At 42.1% G+C, this 23,971-nt stretch overlaps 1 protein-coding gene across 1 annotated transcript in view; it reads right to left on the reverse strand.

Annotated features, from left to right (window-relative positions):
- The window catches only part of GADL1 (glutamate decarboxylase like 1), a 116,006-nt gene that overhangs the window by 52,120 nt on the left and 39,915 nt on the right, over positions 1-23,971 (reverse strand). The window contains exons 9-12 of the mRNA XM_060248825.1: positions 19,370-19,486; positions 14,081-14,145; positions 13,628-13,709; positions 1,482-1,681 (exon numbers count right to left, since the gene is read on the reverse strand). Coding sequence (XP_060104808.1) covers positions 1,482-1,681; positions 13,628-13,709; positions 14,081-14,145; positions 19,370-19,486 — 464 coding nt within the window. The remainder of the gene's footprint in view (positions 1-1,481; positions 1,682-13,627; positions 13,710-14,080; positions 14,146-19,369; positions 19,487-23,971) is intronic.

Here is a 23,971-nt window from a genome sequence, read left to right on the forward strand (position 1 = left end):
CCTGCTTTGGGGGGGGGGGTAAAAATTACCCAGAGTGCTTGACTCATTGAGGGAGAAAAAAGAGCAGCCTCTGAGGCACACACCAGTTGATCACACCAAGCTGTCTTGCAGACGGCATGGGGCCACCTCGCCATGGAGCATGTGGAAGATTTGGGATGGCTCTTTTTGAGCCGGCCCAATTTGGGACATCTCCGATGCACCCCTAAATGCCATCTGCTATCACTCTAAGATTCTCACAATGTAAGTTTGAGATCCCTCTGGAAACTCTAAATCTTCAGTCAGCATTTCCTAGAAAATGAGGTTCTGAGATCTACAAAATCTACCAAGACAGGATTTCTTCCAGTCAACCCCTCTGGAAGCACAAACCTTATCTCAACCCATGTACTATTTTAGCTGCTTACACTTAAGTCAGCCTCTGAGACAGAATCCTTCCATTCTCACTCTCTGAAGACTCAGACTGTTATTTGACCAGAGCTGACAGTGTAACAGATTGTTCTCTTTCACTCCCCGCTCCCAGCTGGCTCCTTTAGCCATCCACAGTCCCTGACTGGTAGTTAGCTGCTCTGCACACACTCCAAAACATGAATACAGGAGATGACTGACAAAAAAGGGTAGAACCTATTGCTTTTAATTGACAGAAAGGGGAAAGACCTATTGCCATCTGCCACATTATCTAAATAGGAACAATTCTGCTAAATTGTTAAATGGGGACTTCTGAACTGAATGGCACCAATGAAATGTTAAGCACTACAATGGACCACTTCTGGAGTTCCACCAGCAGAAAGGATCTTCCCCATTACCTCCCCCCTGCCCCGACTCCTCAAAGAACAGTTCCTGGGAGCTGGGATATCCTTAGGTAAAGTATGGTGAGCAACTTGGTAAATAGCACTGGAAAGGAGGACTGTCAAAAATTGTTCCCAAGTACAAAAGGAACTACCCTTAAGCTCGCAGAAGAGAAACTTTTGGTAAAATTCTGCTGTCTCCTATATTGCAGTAATATCAGTTCTTCACCCATGTGGCTTTAGCTGCTCACCTTGATGAGACTCAGTTAGTTCAGACATTACCTGCAAAGTACCACATTTTATTCATTAAAATTTTTAAGAGAAACTTAAATGTTCTGCTCCAAACAATGTGGAATTATCTGGTGGCTACAACAAATCTGGCTGGTGCAATATGGTCTCATCCTAGATTCTTTAAAAAGAACTTTCAGATATGTCAGTAGAAAAAACACAGGATCCAAAATGAACAGATATGAAATCCCCGCCCCCCCCCCCCACACACACACATATGCTTTCATCGTTGCGCATCTATGGCTTAATATTTCTTCTTCCTTTATTTAAAATATTTATATTTCCTATTTTCTCCTGAGCATCTCAGTAGAGTAATATTAACTGTGCAATAACAACTGTGCAATAATAAGCTGGTGTTATTTCATGGTTTTTAGACACAGTATTGCAACATTCAGAGTTAAAGGGCAGTACCTGGTGAGAGCAAGGGCTCGATTTACTCTCTCCTCCAGACCAGTTGTTCCTAGTGCTTTCCATGTCATCCAGAATTTGAAGGCATCTGCTCTTCTGCTACACTGGATAGATTTGTCTCCTGTGTCATAGTTGACATCATAGAACTTGTCTTGCTGGAAAAGGTATGAAGCCTTGGCAGAGTAGCATCTCTTAAGCAGGCCCTATTTGAGATGCAACACAAGATGAAACGCAATTAGAAATGTGTAGTATTTTCATTATAAGCAAAAAAAATGCATTGCTGGCATGTAGGAATACAAGATAGTCAACAGTTATATGGACACAGCCCTTAAACACTAGTATTACCAGAAGTCAAAGTTTCAGAACAGGACACTTGGTTAAAAAGATATTGGCTGTAACAATGAGCTCATCCACTCTGAAAACCAACTCAGAAGAGATGGAAGGTTGAAGTGCAGCTTCATGAAAAATTGTATTAGTCAGTATTTTTGGAGGCTAGCATCTGTCTGCTCTCATTAGGTACGTAATTTTGTTTAACGAACGAGATTTGAAGTAAGTTAATTTTAATGCAGAGCATGCCTACACAAACTGGTTTTTCAGTCTGTGCAAATCAGATGTGTTCAAAGGTGGAATTTTTGTCTGCCTTGTAGATTGGGAATATAAGACTAAGGACTTTTCTCTCTGGATAGCTGGAGTACATAGTGCTGCAAAAATGACAAATAAGCATTAGGGTCTGATTAGCTGATATGTTAAAGTGAGCTGGTTGGGGAAACCCCTAATTCAGTTTACATTGAACAAGTGACCAGCACTGACCTTCAAAATAGTGTGTGGAGGAAACAGACTCCTGAGCGTTCACAACAGCAGAAGAGTGTCATTTCCTCCCATCCACCCAATGCAGGCAGAAAAGGGCCAGGGAGACCTGTTTGTTTTATGCCCATTTTCATGTGTGATGTAGTGGTTAAGAACAGTGGACTCTAATACGGACAACAAGTTTGGTTCCCCACTCCTCCACACAAAGCCTGCTGAATGACCTTGGGCTAGTCACAGTTCTCTCAGAACTCTCTCAGCCCCACAAGGTGCCTGTTGTAGGAAGAGGAAGGGAATGTGATTGTAAGCTGCTCCAAGACTCCCTTTGGGTAGAGAAAAGTGGGATACAAAAACCAACTCTTCTTCATATGTTTCTGGGGCAGAATCTATTTTTTAGATTCTGTTTACAAGTTTTACCAAAGTATCCTTACACACAGAAAAAAGCCTCTCCAAACCTTCTCTGTCACTTTCCCCATTTTTAATGGAAAACCAAACTTGACTCTGACAAGGAAGAGGAAAGGTATGTGGTGATAGGTACAGCTTGTTAGAGAAGATCTTATTTTATTTTTTATCATTTATTTTATTTTATCATATTTATATCCTGCCGTCCCCTAATGGGATCAGAGCAGCTGAAAAATCCTAATCTTAACTGGAAACACTTCCAGAGCATGTTCAGGAATATTGGCTGTTTATCTCATTACATATACTAACTCATCTTCCACTATATGTTAATGTATTCTTTTTTCTAACAGCAAACTAGAATTACGTTTAAAATAAAATAAAAAATAAAATAAGATCTTCCCTAACAAGCTGTACCTATCACCACATACCTTTCCTCTTCCTTGTTACACATTTAAATCAAACCTCTGAGAAACCTATGCCCTCATTTTAACCCAGAGCTAACATTACAACAGACTTTCATTTATTGCACTTCACACCCAGGATACATAAAGGATTTAGTACATGGACATCAATCTATTCCAACTTAAATACTGTTGTTTCGGCCCAATTAACATAAACTAACAAACACCAGACCCCAGCTTGTAACTCTTAATCTGCTAAAAAAACATTTCAATGACTCTGCATACTAACTCACTGCCCACTTTCTCTATATTTAGGACTGCTTGCCATTCCATACTTTTGTCTGATGAAGTGTGCTTCTACCACACAAAAACTTACATTCTGAATAAAACTTTGTTGGTCTTAAAGGTGCAACTTGACTTTTGTTTTGTTCTACTGCTTCAGACCAGTACAACTGCCCACCTGGATCTACCAGGAAGCTAGGCATTTACTTTTGATACAATATATACACTGACATTTTGTCAGGAAATAACACACCTGAGGATGCTCTAGTTGAGGCTTCCATGTGTGTGTTCCAAAATGTATTCTTCCCTTTCTCTAGAATGAGGATTTGTGGGGTGGGGAAGCAACCGGGATTACTGACAGATGCTCATTATCATATAAATTCAGAAGAAGCTGGCCATGGCTTGCAATGGAGTAAAGTATTCTGAAACAGGGGAGTTCATATTCCAGATTCACCCCATTACAGTTTTCAGTGAATTATTATTGAACCTATTTCTGAGTTACATTAAATCTCCCTCCCCACAAAAGGTCAGTGGTTTCTGGAGTCAAATGCACTGTCATATTTATAAAGTTACTCTACCAACACAAACCCCACCAGGCAGTGAAACCTTTCATTGTATCCATGTCCAGCTCTAAATGTTATCATATAACTCATACCATTCTACATCATAAAGACACACATACAACAGCATCGACTTAAACCTCTTTCAAAAAGTCTTTGCATTTAAAACTAGATAGAAAAGAAACCGTTTTATGACACAATAATTCCCATCTTAAAACGAAATTATTTCACTCAGTGATTCATAGGCTTTTTTACTTCCAAAATTAATTCCATAGAAAATGCCATTACAAAACATCAGATTGGTGATGAGCACTGGAATATTAAACCAAAATGAATGTGTCTTGAAAATGGATTTCAAGAACAGCGAAGTCATATGACACATAAGTAAAAAGAATTTTGAAAGAGTGTGAGGCACAGCAATTGAAAGAAAGGCAGCTGGAGTGAAAAGGGGTCAATAGGGTTAGGAAACATAAAATCTATCGGATGCAGGAACCCATTATGTATTTTTTTTCTTGGCTTCTGAAGCGTTGTTAGAATGCTGCAGTCTCGATTTTTTTTTGTTTTTGTTTCTAGACCTTATGGCTCTACATAATTACAGAAAAGTTTGTCCCAGAGCCACGCCACACCACACAAATTCTGTTTTCAAAATCCTTGACTTATAACCTCATGATTTCAGCATTTTTGTTTAGCAGTGTCCGTTTTTGATCACCCAGGGGTCTGCTATGAATTTGCTTTAATTTCTAAACAAATAAAATTATGTAAAATTAAAGGGTACAATGCATTGAGACTGCTCTTTGCTGATGCGAAAAAAAAAGTCTGAACACAAAACATTAATTTAAAAAATTCTAAGAGCTGCCACTCCAAATATAGTGGCAGACAACACAGGAAATTTATAAGTACTTTCCCCTAAATTCACAGGATGCATTGCTGTCAGATGGCCATCTGGTCTCTTTTTAAAAACCTCCAAGGAAGGAGAGCCCACCACCTCCCAAGGAAGCCTGTTCCACTGAGGAACCACTTTAACTGTCAGGAAGTTCTTCCTAATGTTGAGCTGGAAACTCTTTGGATGTAATTTCAACCCACTGGTTCTGGTCCTACCTTCTGGGGTCACAGAAAACAATTCTGCACCATCCTTCAAGTACTTGAAGGTGGTGATCATATCACCTTTCAGCCACCTCCTTCCCCAGGCTAAACATGCCCAGCTTTTTCAACCTTTCTTCATAGGACTTGGTTCTCTATCCCCATCACCATCTCTTTTGCCCTCCTCTGGACCTGTCTAGCTTGTCCATATCCTTCTTAAAATGTGGTGCCCAAAACTGAACACAATACTCCAGGTGAGGTCTTACCAGAGCAGAGTAAAGCAATACCATCACTTCACGTGAGCTGGACACTATACTTATGTTGATATAGCCCAAAATTGCATTTGCCTTTTTAGCCACCGCATCACACTGTTGACTCATGGTCAGTGTATGGTCCACTAAGACCCTTAAATCATTTCCACACATACTACCAAGCCATCCTAAAACTATGCATTGGATCATTTTTCCTACCTAAAATGCAGAACTTTACATTTATCCCTGTTAAAATTCATATTATTAGTTACAGCCCACTTTTCCAGCCTGTCAAGATCATCCTGTATCTTGTTTCTGTCTTCTACTGTATTTGCAGCCCCTCCCAATTTAGTATCATCTGCAAATTTTATAAGCATTTCCTATATTCCTTCATCAAAATCATTTATAAAGATGTTGAACAAAGCAGGCCCCAGGACAGATCCTTGAGGCACTCCACTTGTCACTCCTCTCCAAAAGGATGAGGAACCATTCACAAACACTCTTTGGGTGTGATCTGTCATCCAGTTATAGATCCACTTAACGGTAACAGGATCCAAACCACATTTTACCAACTTGTCAACAAGGATAGTATGTGGAAACGTATCAAAAGCCTTACTGAAATCAAGATAAACTATGTTTACAGCATTCCCCTGATCCAACAAGGTAGTAACTTTCTCAAAAAAAGAGATAAGGGAGTGGGGTTTTACAGGGTGACTGTAAAACCCCACTCCTCCCACTTACATCTGAAGCCCTGTCAGCAGCTCACCAGCTATAAATTGAGCCCTGGAGCGCAGTCATCACAGTATTGAATTCACAGATGATTTGAAACTTGATCCAAGGACTTTCTGGCTCACATCTTAGCCACTACTATATCAGTTCAGGTTAAGTGATTTTTGTGCAATTAAAATGTGAAAACATCCTGGGGACTTCTGGATTGCAATTAATTTCTACTGTGGTTCTTTCATCTGTATTCTCGAATGTAATGTAATTTACCATCTTGGAATGCTGGATCTTCTGGCCTCACTTTGTAATAAGTGCATTTATCTTTCAACTGAGCATAACACTTCATGCATTTGATAACTCTTACAGGTGTTTATGCCACAATGAAGGTACTAGTTTTCAAGTGGCCACAAGGCTCTTTATTGTTGCAACTGAGAAGGTTGCTCAGTTCAAAGTTATTAAAAGAGATAATGACAACAGGTATGTAGAAGCCCTTGAACAATGAAAGAACAAGAAGTACCAGAGGTGTCTGCAGTCGGCATCCAACAATTCTGTATCAGAGAAATTCAAACTATGATAAGTACACATGTTTATTTTGACCAATCTGTTCTGGACTGGAGGAAGAATGGAAGGTATGGTATGAGAATGGTAACGAGTAGTAGGTAGCTGAGAAGCAAGCATGTAATCCGGAAAAAAGGGAGAAAAACTAAAAGAATAGAAGTCAGAGACAGGATGAGGAGAAAGGGCATTCCTGATTCAGTTCCATCAAATGCTCTCAGAAATATAATTGGTCTGCGGAGGGTTCAGGTTAAAGATACCCTGTGGCATTTCTTGCAGAGCATGAAGGTTACAGAGCCACACAGCATGTCAAAAGATCACCACATATCATCTCATATGGAGAACACAATCTATTTCTAAATTGACTATAAGGTGCCAGTTTGAGCTGACAGAAAATAAGCTTAGTATTTCATGCCACTTCTTTTTGCATCTCTTGCCTGGCTGATATAGGAATTGTTGCAGAGGCTGACAATACCCTTAATGAAACTGTCCATATTTCTATAACTATAGGTTCAGAGTTTAATCTACATGACAATGCAGCATAGATAACGCTGTCAAACCACCATAAAAATAGAGGGAAAATATGCCAGAAGAGAAACATGTGAATCTGACATGAGCTATCTAACATCACATACAGAATAAATTTTATATCAAAAAAGAGCCAAATTTCCCATTTTATGTCCTTATATGGCTCCTGGGAAGTTGGGACAGTGTCTTTCTATTAGGTTTTCTGACCTTTTGAGTATCAATCAATATGACTGAAATATATACCGGTACATATATACCGGTACAATCAATATTACTGAAATATATACCGGTATACAGCACACCTAATATACAGCAAAAAGAATAAAAAGTCCCTACACAGATACAAAGTGTTGGACCCCACAGGTTCCTTCTGCTTACATAGACACTCTTCTCAAGAAATAGGAGCTTTCCACTGGAATTAAGTGCCTCTGCTAGCAGAACAGGGAGGGATTTATGAAGTTCCTGTGGTGTGCAGGGGGTTGGACTAGATGACCCTGGAGGTCCAAGATTCCATTATTGGACCCAATGACAAGCCTCATGAACAATGTGGGTTGTCCACTGGCCAATTAAAAGACTAGCTCCCTGAACAGTCCAGTGGCATTTTCCATGCCGACTCAATCATTGTGGCCACCTGAAAAAGAATTGGGTGGGAATGCTGATCAAATGGCAAATCATTCACACTGATTATTGTGAGAAACAGCATTCATATAATGCTATTTCATGTTGCTACCTACAGGGGGAAAGGGCAGGCATCAATCCAACTTTGCTTTTCTTTCAGCCTATACAATTTAAAAAAAACTATCAAAAACAACACATTAAAAAAACATGCCCCCCAACAAGGTGGGGGGCGGGATATAAATCGAATAAAATGAAATGAAAGGTACTCACTCCTTGTCCAGGCTCAGACTGCCCCCCAAACTCTCCGCATCACCTCTGTTTTGCAGCTAAAACAGACAGCCAGGATGGCAGGAACCCCCTTGAGCTTTTCTGGGAGGCTGCTCCAGAGACATGGGGCAACCATTGAAAAGGTTTGAGTCTGAACTGTGTCAGAACATGCCTTGGAGTAGACAATGGAAGGGGAACTGATAACAGCCCTTTCTGGAATTATTGGAGCTGCCACATGAGAACATGCAGGGAGAGGGAGTCCTTCCAGTTTGTGAGCCACAGGTCATGAAGATTATTAACAGTGAGCAGCAACATCTTGACATGGAAATTACAACAACAACAACAAAATTTTATTTGTATCCCGCCCTCCCCGCCGGAGCAGGCTCAGGGCGGCTAACAGGGACCTCTGAAGCAGAGTATGTGATCCTATCAGCTGGCTCCAGATAACAGATGAGCTGTTGCACTTTACACTAGGTGAAGTTTTCTGACTGGTTTCAAGAGCCATTCTATGTAGAGCACAGTACAGTAATCTAGCCCTGAGGTTACGAAAGCATGGCTTAGCACGGCCAGATCAGATGCCTGCAAAGATGGAGGCAGTTTTCTAACTATCTGTAAAAAATGTGACTTTAACAACCCATATAAATGCTCTTATACTTCCAGGGCGAATGCTGCCCATCTATCACTTGCTTCTACAATGATGACTTGCTGGGGACAAGGAGTAGATTTTCTATTGAGATTTTTAACACTGCTGTACCACAAAGAACTCTTTTTTCCTTTTTAAAAAAAAACAAAAAACAGAAAAATATTCCCTTTAAAAATGTCCTTGGCAATGCCAGCCAATGCTTACCGAGTCTGAGGTATTCCCAGAAACCCATTTAAGAAGGAGCTGCAACGCACAGGAACAATCCATGTGCATAATGGATTGCACACCTGGAGCATCCAAACTCTGAAGCAAATACTTGCACAAGTGCCAATTAGAACCTCTTGCTCACTGCACCAATGTGTCAGGAGAACAACTAGTTAAGAGCAATGTTCCCTCTAAGCTGCAGAGTCTTGTGAGCAAAAATTCTACTTCGTTATTACTGGCATTAAAGTTGCGAACTGCTGGCATTACAGTTGTGAGCTACTGCATAAATTAGTGTGCTCTGGGGTCATCCTTCCTGAGCTAAGACAAAAACGTGTAAGCTGGAGGCTAAAAATCTATGAGCTGGCCCACGCTAACTTGGTTTAGAGGAAACACTGGTTGAGAGTTTCTAATCAGATTTCTATATATTTGAAAGATTTACATATTAGAAAAAAAACACTGTTCTACTGAGTATCCTCGCATGTCAGTTTTAAGATTTGGTTGTTTTCAGAAACAGAGCATTTCTGCTTGAATTAAGGAAAACTCTATTTCATGTATAATGGGTTTTTTTTACTAACAAGAATTGCAGACCCTTTAATTCAAGCTTGGGTGACAGGGTTCATTCAAGAAAAGGCTTTTTAATAGGGAAGCGAGGGAGCCATTATGCAGTTTTCCAGTGCATCTTGTCAACACAGAGGACACCCAGCAATTCCTTTGATTGATCTGTGCTTTTACAGTTGGTTTACTAATCTCTCCATTTCACTGTCTCTGTAGTCCAAATGCTTTCCCATTCCAATAAAGTTAAACACTCCCCCGCCAACTGAGAATATAACATTTCTCCTTTGTTAGCTCTATGACATTCAAAACATGCCTTGTAACATTTTACTCTATGTACAATAAAATCACCTAATAAACTAGTCTCACAAATTCAAAAAGTATAGACAGCTTTTTTTGCAAATCATAAAATGTAACATTAGATATTTTGCACTAGCAAGAGAAAATGCAGACTCTGATATATATGTATATATGTGAGTTTATACACACACCCACACACCCATACCTGTATCTATAGATATTGTGGCAGAATGTGCTCGATCTGACTTGCAGGCCCTGTTCTGCCTTGCCCTCCCTGGAAGGGCTTTGCCCTTTTCTCTCAAGTAGCTGCCACCACCACCTGATCAATATAGGGATTTCCCAATGAAGGGATCAGGACTCTCAACTTCCCTTCCCAGCTCAAAGGCCTCACCTCAGTTAATGCCTTTGGCATCCCTGGTGGAATAGCTGCTTACCAACTCCCCTGGAGCTCCTTTTAAAAACAGTGTGTCTGAAACAGTGGGGGGTGTGGTACAGAGAGCTGCTCCTCACATCAACAGTTTAAAATATTTATGGGAAAGAAAATGTTTATAAGCATACTTTTAGCACAATGCCAGATTAGGCTTGTGAGTCCCAGATTTTGTTGGGGGATCCCTCAGTTTTGCAGGCTCCTCCCTGCTGCCAGCCAGATCTCATGCATGTTTAGAAGCTGCTTGTGTTTTGAAAGATGTGTGTGTGTGTGCCTTTAAATCTTAGCAATACTGAAGCTCATGGGGGAAGGGTGAGTGGGCAGAGCCACATGTGTGAGAGAGAAAAGGAGAAAGCACAGTCCCTCCGTTCATTTTGCGTTCCTTTCAGAAGCTGCTTGTATAGTGAAAGGGATAGTAAAGAGTTAACTAGAACCTGATTATGGGATAGAGGAAAACTCCACCCCCTTCACCTCTTTCTCCTTAAGCGGGTTGAAATGCAGCAGATTGTCACATTTAGCAACTCCAGTGAGGAAAGCTATCTACACCTTTGCCGCAGGGAGATCACAAAAGTGTGGTCGTGCAAACTGTTTACTTTGGCTGCTTTGTGAGTATGTGTTCACTTTTACTAAGTGGAAGTGCAGCTGCCACAGAACAAAAAAGGCAAAAAAAAAGAGGATGGGGAAATGAAGACTGCATTCAGGGGAACTGCACTGCTGTATTTTATTTGTTTGTTTGGAATGGGAAAGTCTCCCAGCTCCACCCCCAAAGTCCCTAGATATGAGATAGACCTGAGTTAGACCTGGCACCCCACACCAGATTGAAGCAAGGAAGAAACTGGTAAAATGCAACTCCTCTAGGTCTGCCAAGCTCCCGGGCCAGGTGGGGGTTCTCCCGCTTTGGGGGTCCCCAAACTGCCAGCCTGCAGTGGGCCGGCAGGGGGGATCCCCACCCTACATTGCCTGCAACGTCATCATGCTGGCGACGTTGTGCTCTGGCAGTTCTACCATGGTACCATAGAGTTTTCCCTCCCAAACTGCTAGAGCATCCAGGAAAACCATAGAGTTCTCCCAGAAATGCCCAGAGTGGCAAGCATGCAATGTTGCCGGTGCGATGACTTGCTACTGTATTCAAGTGACTTTGGATCACTTTAAAAAAGAGAAAAGAGATTCAAAGAAAATAGCCATCCCCTAGCAATGAGCACCAAACACACAACTGAACATTAATCTAAAGCTTATGTTTTAAAATTCTTCTTTCAACAGGGCAATTACTATTGGAGGGATGGTGGCTCAGAGGTAGAGCATCTGCTTGGTAAGCAGAAGGTCCCAGGTTCAATCCCTGGCATCTCCAAAAAAGGGTCCAGGCAAATAGGTGTGAAAAACCTCAGCTTGAGACCCTGGAGAGCCGCTGCCAGTCTGAGTAGACAATACTGACTTTGATGGACCGAGGGTCTGATTCAGTATAAGGCAGCTTCATATGTTCATACTATATTTCCCACAGAACAAAGTTTGAGTCTAGTGGTACCGTTTAGACCAACAAAGTTTAATTCTGGATATAAGCTTTTGTGTGCATGTGCAATTCATCAGATACAGTCCCTAATGAGGAGAAAAGTGGGATGCAGATCCCTAAACAAACAATCCAACTGCTCTTCCTGTATCCTTTGCCCATTTTGCCTCTAATTCTTTTTACTATTCTGTAAATTAGTTGACTATTAGATTTACTCCCCACTTTTCAGCTATAAAGTCCTCAAAGTAGGTAAAAACATTTTAAAAGTATTGTCTTCGCTCCCCCCTCCCATTCTCAGTACATTAACTCCTGCTGCTCTGCCTCAGATGTTATCTGAAAGGGCAGCTGCTGGGCAGTGAATCCTTTAGTTCCTTCCCTTCAGCATCTTCAACATCCTGGGAGCTGGTAACACAAGGCTTGTGCTTACAGGACCAGGGCTCAGCGTAATTAGGCTTAGCTGCACTGCCCAAAATTTCCAGAGTTCCTGAGGCTGTGTGATGTAATTGCCAGGATCCTGCAAGGAAGTACCACTCTCAGCACTCTGCTCGATCTACAGCAAGGTTCCACACAGCCAGTCTGTCATTTCACTTCCTCTGTGCCACCCTGGCCCAGTCCTTCTACCACCACCATTCCTGTGGAGGGTCTGAGCCCTGCCCTGCGGGGCTGATGACAATGTTTCCCTTTCAGGCTCTTGCAGGGTGGCCTCTGACACTGATGGTACACTACCAGTAGGCACCTCTGCAATGCTGGGCCCTCCCAGATTTCTCTTGCTCTCTTCAGCTACCAACCTTGGCTCCCTGGCCTCCCCTCATAAGGACTGCGAGTTAGAGTCACTGAGCTGGTCAAAGGGATCATAATACCTTCTGATCCCTGAAAACATCATTCTCAGGTTTGCATGGAGGAGTAGCTTGGATTGAGGAGGGACAAAGCAGTAAAATGCTCATCTTTCTTCTTCTGCAAATGCAACTCCACCGAGGAAAGGCATAGTTTTCATCCCTTTGTCCCTCCTCACTCCAGCCCATCAAACCACAGACTATTGCTCTGCATGGATCTTGTGACCCCAAGAATGATCCTTCCACAGCTCAGAGGGAATGAAGAGGAAACCCTCTGTGTGCCTTCCACACATGAGTGGTTGCAGCCATACCACTGAATATGAAGTTACACTCTAATCAGATTTTGTTGTTGTTCAGTCGCACAGTTGATTCCGACTCTTTGCGACCCCATGGACAATGTCATGCCAGGCCCTCCTGTCTTCCACCATCCTCCGAAGTATGCTCAAATTTGTATTTGTTACATCAGTAACACTGTCCAGCCATCTCATTTTTTGCCGTCCTCTTCTTCTTTTGCCTTCTGTCTTTCCTAGCATCAGGATCTTCTCCAGGGAGTGCTCCCTTTTCATTTGGTGGCCAAAGTATTTGAGCTTCAGCTTCAGCATCTGACCTTCCAGGGAACAGACTGGGTTGAATTCCTTTAGGACTGGCTGATTTGATCTTCTTACAGTCCAAGGGACTGTCAAGAGTCTTCTCCAGCACCACATCTCAAAAGCATCTATTCTTCTGCTCTCGGCCTTCCTTATGGTCCAGCTCTCACAGCCTTACTTTACTACTGGGAATACCATCGCTTTGACTATACGGACTTCAGATATGTTTTGTCAAAATCTAATACACAGTCAATATTTTCTGCTACGTGATGCAAAATGGATAAAAGGAAGTACTTCTTCACCCAAAGGGTGATTAACATATAGAATTCACTGCCACAGGAGGTGGTGGCGGCTGCAAGCATAGCCAGCTTCAAGAGGGGATTGGATAAAAATATGGAGCAGAGGTCCATCAGTGGCTATTAGCCACAGTGTGTGTGTGTGTGTATTGGCCACTGTGTGATACAGAGTGTTGGACTGGATGGGCCATTGGCCTGATCCAACATGGCTTCTCTTATGTTCTTAACTGCTTCTTCATAATATTTTCCATCAGAGCAAGTTACATTCTGCCATTTCAGAGTACACTACTGGGAAATGCATTTTCAAAATGAGAGGGGGGGGGGGGACTTACAGAACTGTCTTTCACCAAAAGAGCACAACACTGGATCCCTGCCATAAGCATCTTATGAGGATTCCATGCCACAGAATTGGCCCTAGAAGAAAACAGATAATTATCTTGTAGTCAGTGTTCGGTAGCTGAAACATCCATGCATTAAACTTGACATTTCTTCATTGCCTTTCAACTTCCATTCAAATAATTTAAAACACAAACAAACAAAACCTTAAAAGTGCTCACATTTGGTTGGCTTCTGTTTCAGTTTATCAGTTTATTGCATTGTTCTCCAATTTCATAATCCCATTTTATTGCATTGTTTGCTGTATGTATGATACTGTTTTATTGCATTTTTTTAAAAAAACCTTGTCTAATCTGCCTTGAGTTTTAGCAAGACAGGCAGACTGTCAATGAAGCAAGTAAATAAAATAAATAAAAGTTATTAGGCCTTCCGTATTAAATATTATCTACCTGTGGACACCGTGCAAAAGCTTGCGATGTTTCCTTGACAGCAGTGCTGAGCCTCCCCAGGATGCCTGTGTAGATATTTATCGAAAGACAGAAAATGAGTCTAGCAGCCTATATTTTAATCATTGAACGGATGATTTTAAAAGTTTCCCCAGGACAGACAGAACTTATAACTCCTTGATGATTCTCCTGAATATGCCATCCAAAGAATACACACATACAGTATATTGGCTGGGACTTAGCAATATAGCCTCCCATACAGAAACGCAAAGGCTGTCCCTTTGTCACCAGTGGCAGAAGAGAGCATCCCTTGACACAAGTGAATTCCTTTGGCCAGGGCTCTGCACCGCAGACACAAATGTTGCTTCAACAGCTAAATGCACCACCAATTCTATCATGCTAGTATAAGCATGGTAAAGTGTGCCATCGAGAAAAGGAAAGCAAGGTAAGGTATGCCACCAACACATGATGACTCCATGAAGTTCCACCTCATAGAGTTTTCAAGGCAAAAGATGAGCAGAGGTGGTCTGCCATTGCCTTCCCTTGTATAGCAGCCCCAGTCTTCCTTGGTGGACCCCAAGTACTCATCCTGCTTAGCTTTCAAGCCACATGACTGGGCTAGTCCAAACTGTTAGGGCTGGCACTGTAAGTGATTAGTGTAAACTGTGCCATTTATACATTTCATATAAAAGGATATATCAACAAACAGTGCACACTGAAAATTTTACAATTGTTCTAAGGGGTTGGGGGGCATCTGAGGAGTCAAACTACATAGAGTACAACTCTTATCTTGTAGAACCGAGGCACAGGTAGCATTGCAGGAATATAAACAGGGGATGACAGTCCAGTTCATTGTGTTGCTCTGCATTTAGGTTGGGGGATAGGGCAGATAAGCACTCAGGACTTAAATATTAGCATGGATTCACTGGTGGATTCACATGAGCAGATTTCTAATAAGAAACCATAATTATGATAGCTGAGTTTTCTGAGTGTCTGGTTATAGCCTTTTCATCATAATAGCTATCAACAGGTGAAAACTAAGGTAGCAATGACTGCATGCCACACGATCTCTGACAAGCTGAATACTCATAGATATTCCTTTGAATACCATGGAGATTAATCATAATCACATAGTATCTTCAAAGTGAATCCTGTGAAATTTATTTTATCATCCTCTTATTAGATTCCTATATTTGTGCAGAAAGAAATCCTTCAATTATTCTTTGTAACCTGCTATCACCATCAATTGAAAGACTATAATAAATTCAGACAAAATGCTGGCTTCATCTTATACACATGCATAAGATGTCTTATACATATGCAATGTCCTACTGCCTGCCAACTCCATACCCAGCCATTGACTGAACTGCTATATTGCTACAGAATATTCACAAACATTCTTGCTATACAAGAAGAAGCTATCAACAACAGGACATCTGTAAATCTCTATGCAAGAACCTATAAGCAAGAAATGAAAAGGCCTAGGGGATAGAAGCTTTGGAGGACAGAAGCAAGACTGCAAGATCTTAGAAGCTGACTGACTGACAGTAAGAGGCACAGGATAGTGGATGAAAAGGGGGAATTGGTAGATAGTTGGCTGAGCTACAAGATTTTCAAGAAAGATTTGTGAAGGAAGTAGACATCTTGGAGAAAGAACACAGGATGAAATAGATTCCTGAAGAAATAAGGAGCTACAGGAATAGAGAGAAAACGTTACACAAGGAATGCATAAAGTTAACACAAAGGGGTAGGGGAGGAAAGCCTAGAGGCCTGGAGCCTGAAAGAAGATGGGTGAAGGCAGAGCAGCAACAAGGAAAAAATGCTGCTTCAGGAAGAGCACCGTGAAAAGCTCACAAAGGGTCCTGGGCAGGGCCACAGAGGGCTCAATGGTGTTGATATGAAGAGGGTATGGCAGACAAGACATTCTGGAGACCAGACAGCTATGAAATAGGCAGGCCAAGGAAATGGTGGAAAGAATAGCATGAGTTTCATTTATTGATATGAAGCAAACAGCAAAGTATTTGAGTGTGAACCTCTAATAATCAATCAATTTTTTTCCTGGAAGACTCCCAGAATATGCCTAAAGTTAAGAACTTGTTTGGGTCCATAGACAAAATGACAGCATGGATGACCTAACATATTAGCACCACCCAAAATTGCCACTTGCTATTGTTGCCCCGTGGCGCAGAGTGATAAATTGCAGTACTGCAGTCCAAGCTCTGTTCACAATCTGAGTTTGATCCTGGTGAAAGCTGTGTTCAGGTAGCCAGCTCAAGGTTGACTAAGCCTTCCATCTTTCCAAGGTCAGTAAAATAAGTACTCAGCTTGCTGGGGGTCAAGTGTAGATGACTGTGGAAGGCAATGGCAAACCAACCCATTAAAAAAGTCTGCCAAGAAAACGTTGTGATGTGATGTCACCCATGGGTCGGTAACAATGCGGTGCTTGCACAGGAGACTACCTTTACCTTTTTATTGTTGCTTACTAATAAAATATAGCGGCTTCACAAAGTTAGAGAGAATTAGTACACTCTTCCAACATTTTGCTTCATGTGAGTTTAGGTCATAAATAACAACCTATATTTGGTGATCTGAATCTGTCTCCTTTTATATATAGCCTTTTCTCAGAGGGCCTGAACAAGGGGGGTGGGGAGTGATAAATTACAGCAAAGGTGCCCTTGCAGAATTCTGCATCCATCCATCTGAGATCATGGCATACCTGCAAGGCATTTTCCATATGTTAAAACACATAAAGATATTGCACAGACCAGCCGCCACAGATAAATTCTTCTACCTATGGTTATGAATGGTGCTTCCTCTTCCAATAGTTTGCAAACAACATCCCTATGACAACTACATCAGTAGCAGACCCAAAAGATAATACTAGGGAAGCCATTTATTTTTAGCTTCTCTGAAAGATTTAAGCAGAAGAAATGAAGAGACTTAGAGTTACTGCCAAGCAATCAACTGATCACAAGGGGCTTATAACAATGAGCCGATTCACATATTATGTGTAATAGCCCATCTACAAGAAGGCAGAAAATCTGCACTGCCTACCAAATACAAGGGAAGCAAGGTGACAAAGTTATCCTTTATATTAATCCTCCTCAGTTTTGTTTGTTTTAAAAAAACCCACCCACCTAGTCATATGGGAATATTGTTCAGATAATAGTAAAACTACTCAGTCATTTGTCATAAACAGATTTCTGTAAGTCATAGACAAGGTGTCAGTTTGGAGTGTTCCAATGTTAAACAAGCATGTCCACAAATGAATTTCCCACCCCCACCTTAAAAAGCAATGAATTTCTGAAGAACAGCAATATAAACCTAGAGTAATCTCACAGATAAGCACAGGATAAATGTTGACAGTTTCCACACATTATCAGAGAAATCAACATTTTCTAGATTTTAGCCTTCTGGAATACTGTTTGTTCAAAATACCTGAGAGGCCATGGAAAGACCACTACAGATACTGCCCTTTATAAGAGTCAGTGCTGACTCTACTTTGCAGTAAAGAGATCTGACACCAAACCTTCAGAACTGGAACAGCTGTATTCAGGGTCTCCCCTAAGTAACAAATGGGTGGCACCTTCTGTTTTTGCAGCACATTGATTTTGAGATGAAAGGGGAATACAATTCTTAGATTAGGGGTCCCAAACATTTTGAGCATGTGGGCCCCTTCAGCATTCTTATGTATGGAATAGTGGGTGAAAGCACAAAATGGCTGCCACAAAGGATGGAGCCAGCCACAAAATCTCAGGAAGTGAGGTCATGCACAACTCTAATAGTAACTCTTCAACATTTCAGGCAGAAGCTCTACATAACAGGATGTCTTTTAAAATGAAAACATTGTTTTTGCATACACACAACGTATCTTCTTTCATACAGTGAAGACCCTTGTGTTGTGGTGACAGCTACTGCTGAAGCAACTTTGTTTTAATCTGCATACCCACTCAGATCTCCAACAGCCAATAAGAAGTCCTGCTAGATAACAGTCCCACCTGGCTCTGCCCACTTTCTAAAAACCTAGAAAGGTGTTTAAAGGTGTCATGGCATTCAAGGCACAATGTTGGGGAACCCTGGCTCTGATCAGTTTTCAACCCCCTAAACCATTCTCTTCTAAGGAGCTATTAGAAGAGCTCTAAGCTTCTGAGAGGACTAATATAACAAGGGTCCCAGGGCTTTTTTTGTAGCAGGAATCCTTTGCATATTAGGCCACACCCCCTGATGTAGCCAATTCTCCAGTATCTTACAGGGCTCTTAGTAAAGGGCCTACTGTAAGCTCCAGGAGGATTTGCTATATCAAGGTGTGTGTGGCCTAATATGCAAAAGAGTTCCTACTACAAAAAGTGTCCTGGGTCCAGCATTGTCAAAGCCTAAATAAGAGCAAATGTGGCACAGTGATTAAAATGAACTGAAGAGATCCTGGTCACCTATGAAGCTCATTGTGTGACCTCAGGCCAATTTCTGTCTCCCTCAGTCTAACCTACTTTATGGAGGTGTTAATGAAAGTAAAATGGTGAGAGTCCAAACCATGTATGCCATCCTGTAAACCTGGTGGGATAAATAATAATACTACTACAATAATAACTTTAACAAACTGTCAGGTATTTAAAACCACACAAACAAGTTCTAATCTAGCAAAAGGGGGGATTTAGTGCAGTGCTAAGAGTGCACGGATTGGGTCCTTTCACTTCCACCTTTAGCTGGGAAAAGTCACTACCCATCTGTGACAGCCAACATGATGTAAGTGAACGTGAGACATTCAGGTTCACATCCACACCCTGCCACAAAGCTCAAAGGCCAGCCTTAAGGTATGATATCATAGGTCAACCTTTGGCCAGTTTCTCTCAATCTAATCTACCGTACTTTACAGGCTACTTTACTTTATGGACAAAAGGGGAGGGGGACAATGATGTGCTCCATGCTGAGCTACTCAGAGGAAATGGTGAGATAAAAATGTATAGACAGATCTCATTTCAAAGGTTGTGGTTCCATGGGTGCATGAAGCAATAATAGGAGCCTGTTGCTGAAGCTGTCAGAGTCTCCTGTGTGCCAACTGGATAGGTAGGCTTAATCTGACACACCACAGAGTACACTACACCTTGAGAAATATAATAAACGTAATAAAAAATAAAATGAAATCAAGTTTAACTTCCAGAACCCCATTAGTAGAATTTATAAACTGTTCGCTCAATTCTGTTTATTTTACATTTGTATGAAAACAATTTCCCTGCTAAGAGACGGGTGAACAAAGCGTAACAGAAGAATAAATTTTATTTAAACTAAACTTACGTCCACATGCAGCCAAAGGTCATGTCTTTCACAAATCTCAGCTATTTCATCCAGAGGATCAAACGCTCCCAATACTGTGGTGCCAGATGTGGCACTGACAAAAAATGGTACAGCTCCCTGCGGAATGATCCAAAACAAAAGAGAGGGTGTTTGCACTGTTCAGATTCTGCAGTTAAGTGTGATATACTCAATAAAGTAAGGTCTAGGAATCTGGGACAGGACTAACAATGTCTACATTTTACATTCTCAGCAGAAAAAAATATAGAGAACATGCCTTGAAATGTATTCTATTTGAAACACAATTGAAAGAAACCTGTGACTCAAGGAACAGAATGTCATGCACCTGTCAATTGAAATGCTCTTGCAGCATTATAGGTTCTAGTCTTGAGATCTTCACACACATGCTGGAAGGAAACTGATTAAATTCTGAGAAACAAAAAAAGGCCCAGGGACTGCCTAAGTCCTTCTGGCACATTAAGTGGAAAATTCAGATTGTAGCCCCAGCGACATACATATTAAGCAATACTTTTTAAAAGTGTGCAGCTTTTAAGTGGTGTTATGACATGGCCACCCCAGGACAATTTTAAGCTTTGCCTACCGTCTGGTTTGCAGAGTGGTATTTTTATAAGACATTCCTTAGCTGGAGAAACCATCATGTGGGACAGATAAAAACATAACTGGGTAGAATACTATTTGCAATATCCACACCTTTGCACAACATGGTTACATTTATTTATCCCTCCCAAATTATGTTTTCAGGCATGAGATAGGAGCATCGTGATAATACAAACAGTACTGTTGATTCTAAAGCTAATTAGTTCGTTCAGCAAGCTACCCGTGGGAGGAAGAATTTCTTCATCCCTAGGAGACCCAACCTGCATGACATAATTTGTATTTCCATAACATTTTCTTGCCTACTTAACATACAGGGGAACAGCAATATATTTATCACTAAATGTGAATGATTTCTGCTTATCTGCCAAGCCAAAAACAAAACAAAAGATGTCCATAAGGCAACTTTCCAATTAGTATCAGAAAACAGTGAAGCCCCAAAGTGGACAAGCCACTGAGGCTAAAGCTTATGTGTTTCACTTAATTGATCCAGTTGGTGTATATGGTGAAGAAACACTATAGCCTGCAGTGATCAGCATGTGTGAGCAACAGGGATGGGCTATGCATTATTAGCCCAGCAAAGTGTGATCACAGTTAACGGCAGTTTTGAGAAAGCAAGAGTCCAGTCCCAAGCAGTGACAAGAACCAAGATGTGTCAGCAATTGCTAGTACAGTCCTTGAGCCCAACAACCACTCCGTGCAGCAATGCATGGTGGGGGGGGGGGCGGTTTCACCACTTTCTCACCGTAGCCTGCTGCAACCCAAATATCTGAGCGGTATGTTGACGTAGCAGTTGAAGCTGCAGCTGGAAAAGTAGCCTGTGGAGTCCAGATGTTATGTGCTTAGATTTGTGCTTGCACAAGTATGCATGTTGAAACTGCCATTGTTTTAACTATCCTAACGTTTTGGTGGAAGACCACCTGTGCTAGTAACTCAGTAGCAACTTGATGGGATGGGGACCTGTATGTAAAGTATGTGTTCTCTACTGATTTCTGCCTCATACTTTCTATGTCAAACATGCAGCCTGGGGGCCGGATCAGGCCCCTGGAAGGTTCCTATCAGGCCCTGGAGCAACTGGCTGTCATCTGCTTCCTTCTCCCTCTCTCTTGCTTCCTTCTGCATCACAGCTTGCTTTGCAAGGTTTGCTCAATCGCACAGCAGCTACGGAGCAAAGTCTCTATTTTCTCCATTGACTGAGGCTCCTTCCTTGGGGAGGAAGAGGGAGAACTTGCCAGGCTCTCTCAATTGCACAGCAGAGCTACTGAGTCAAGCCTCTCTTCCTTCTATTGGCTTATCCCCTGGGGAGAAAGGGAAAGAGCAAAAGCTTCCTTTGCCCAGCTCCCTTGATCACATGGGACAGGAGAGATTTAAAAAAATCTTTAATTGTGTTTGTCTATGTCTTTTATAAAGTTTATATCTCCACTACCTGGCATTACATTTTATGACACACATGGCCTGGCCCAGCCCGAAAAGGTCTCATTTATGTCAGATCTGGCCCTCATAACAAATGAGTTCAACACCCCTGTTCTATGGTGTGCAGAAATCACAGTGCAAATTCCAAGCAGAATTATATCCTTCTAACACAGGGCCAATGGGCCACTGAAGTCAGTGGGCTTAGAAGGGTTTAGCTCTGCCTTTAGGATTGTATTCTCAGTCTGCAAAACCAAGGGGAGAGACCATGGCTCAGTGGCAGAGCATCTGTTTGACATGCAGAAGGTACCCAGTTCAATCCCTGACATTTCCCATTAAAAGGATCAACCAGGAAGAAAGACCTCTGCCTGAGACCCAGCAGAGCTGCTACCGGTCTGAGCAGACAATACAGGCTCTGATGGCCTGATTCAGTATAAGTTAGCATCACATGTTTATGTGTGTGTTCATGTGTGGAAAAAGTACTGAAGGGGGCAACCAAGATGATTAGGGGATTGGAGCACCTCCTCTATGAGGAAAGGCTGAAGAGTCTCAAACTTTTAAGTTTAGAAAAGATATGACCGGGGGGAAGGGCGGGGGTGGAGGGAGAACATAATAGATCAGGGGTGGCCAACCTTGCTTAACATAAGAGCCACAGAGAATAAATGTCAGATCTTTGAGAGCTACAGGACATATATGTCAAATGTTTGAGAGCAGCAAGGAAGGAAGGAAAGCAAATAGATGGGGGAGGGAGGTGGAGGTGGAAATAAAGAAATTTTAACTTTAAATGCATTCTCCAAGCTTCTGGCTGGCTTGGCTTGGAAAAGTGATTTAGAGAGACAAATACCTTCTTCAAGCTGGCTGATGGAGTAGTGGGGGCTTCAAGAGCCACACAATATGTGTGAAAGAGTCACATGCGGCTCCCAAGCCACGCTTTGATCACTCCTGTGATAAAGGTTTATAAAATTATGGACGGGATGAAAAGAGTGCACAAAAGGGAATCTTTCTCCTTTTCCCCAAATATTTATTTATTTATTTAAATTTATATTTTGCCTTCCCCATGTGTGGGCTTAGGGCAGAGCACAGAATAAATTCTAAAACACATCAAAATACAAACATTAATGAGGTAGTTAAAAACAATTTAAAGCAACATAATTTAAAAACAGGTTGTGTTATTTGTATATGTGCAAAGTGTCCAAGCTGATGTCACTGGGCCTCTAAAGTCTTCTTGATCTGGGCCACATAAAGGTGATGAGCTTCAACATGGGAGGCTGGAGGGGATTGACATCCACCGCCTCAGCAGAAGGCCTGGCGGAACAATGGCTATGTCAATGATGCAGCATTTTCTCAAGCCAAGGACCTAGTATCATCCATGGAGGCTCTGGGACTCTAGCCACACTCTAAACTTGATTTCTGGGATGGGGATAAATGTGGATCCAATGGCTGTAGATGCAGACCCATGGTCAGACCACTTCACCGTGAAAGTCCAGCTGGGCACACCCAATTAGGCAGCAAGCATATTTATGCTTGCCTGAGCGGCTTCAAAGCATTCTGCAAGATCTGATGCCACTTGATGATTTGTTGGATGAGCTGATGGAGGACTGGTGCTCCTGGCTTTCTAAAACCATCGATGATATGACCCCTGGCACCCTCTCCACCCTGAGCCAAAGTAGCCCCATGGTATACTCTGGAGCTGCAGCGGATGAAATGAGAGCTGAGATAGCTAGAGTGGGTGTGGCAGCATATGTGATGGAGAAGTGAGAACCAGGGGTGTGCATTCGGTTCAGTCGAACCGAATAGACCACCGAATACCCCGATTCAGAAGTATACAGCGTCGTATACTTCCGAATCCAATTAGAAGGCATTGTACGGGAGCCGTATACGGCTTCCCGTATACTTCCGAATCAATATTTGGAAATATACAGAACTCAATGTAAAAGGAGGGAAAGGAGCTTCTGCAGCCTCAGGGAAGCTGCTTGCCTCCTTTCCCACCTTTGGAAGCCTTTTCCCACCTCTCCCATAGCCTCCCTGGGATCAGGGAGGAAGGGAGAGGGGGAGAGGAGCCCCAGCAGCCAATCCAAAGCATGCTTTGCAGGGCTGTTGTGTAGCTGATGGCTGGGCTAATCCCCCAGCCATCAGCAACATTGTTGTTCTTTTGTTTACTTGGGTATCCAAGTAAACACTGTTCTCTGATCAATCATAGAGCAGTGGTATTTTTTGAAACTGCTCTGTGTAGGGCCAGAGAACCTTTTTAAGGAGTCTGCCTGGCTGGACTCCATTCCATTGCTGCTGTGTTGGTGTGTGAGAGAGATTGTGCTGCGCTGGCCCTTGGCCTCAGCTGCTGCTGCTCTCTCACAGCCTTGCCTGACCTGCCTGGAGAAGACATCTAAGGTAAGACAGTCTTGGGGTTCTTGTTTTTATTTTAGTTAGGATAAAAGTAAAAGGACTTTTTAAGACTAGAGTCCCCTTTATTTATCCAGATTTGGATGGGTGGGTGTAGCTTATTTGGGGTTAGGGTTAGGGAGTTCTGCTGTGGGTGGGGGTCTGGGGTGGGGGGGTTGCCAATTTGAAAATATCTAACTT

The sequence above is a fragment of the Heteronotia binoei genome, chromosome 10 (genome assembly GCF_032191835.1).
Source record: "Heteronotia binoei isolate CCM8104 ecotype False Entrance Well chromosome 10, APGP_CSIRO_Hbin_v1, whole genome shotgun sequence".
Taxonomy (NCBI): domain Eukaryota; kingdom Metazoa; phylum Chordata; class Lepidosauria; order Squamata; family Gekkonidae; genus Heteronotia; species Heteronotia binoei.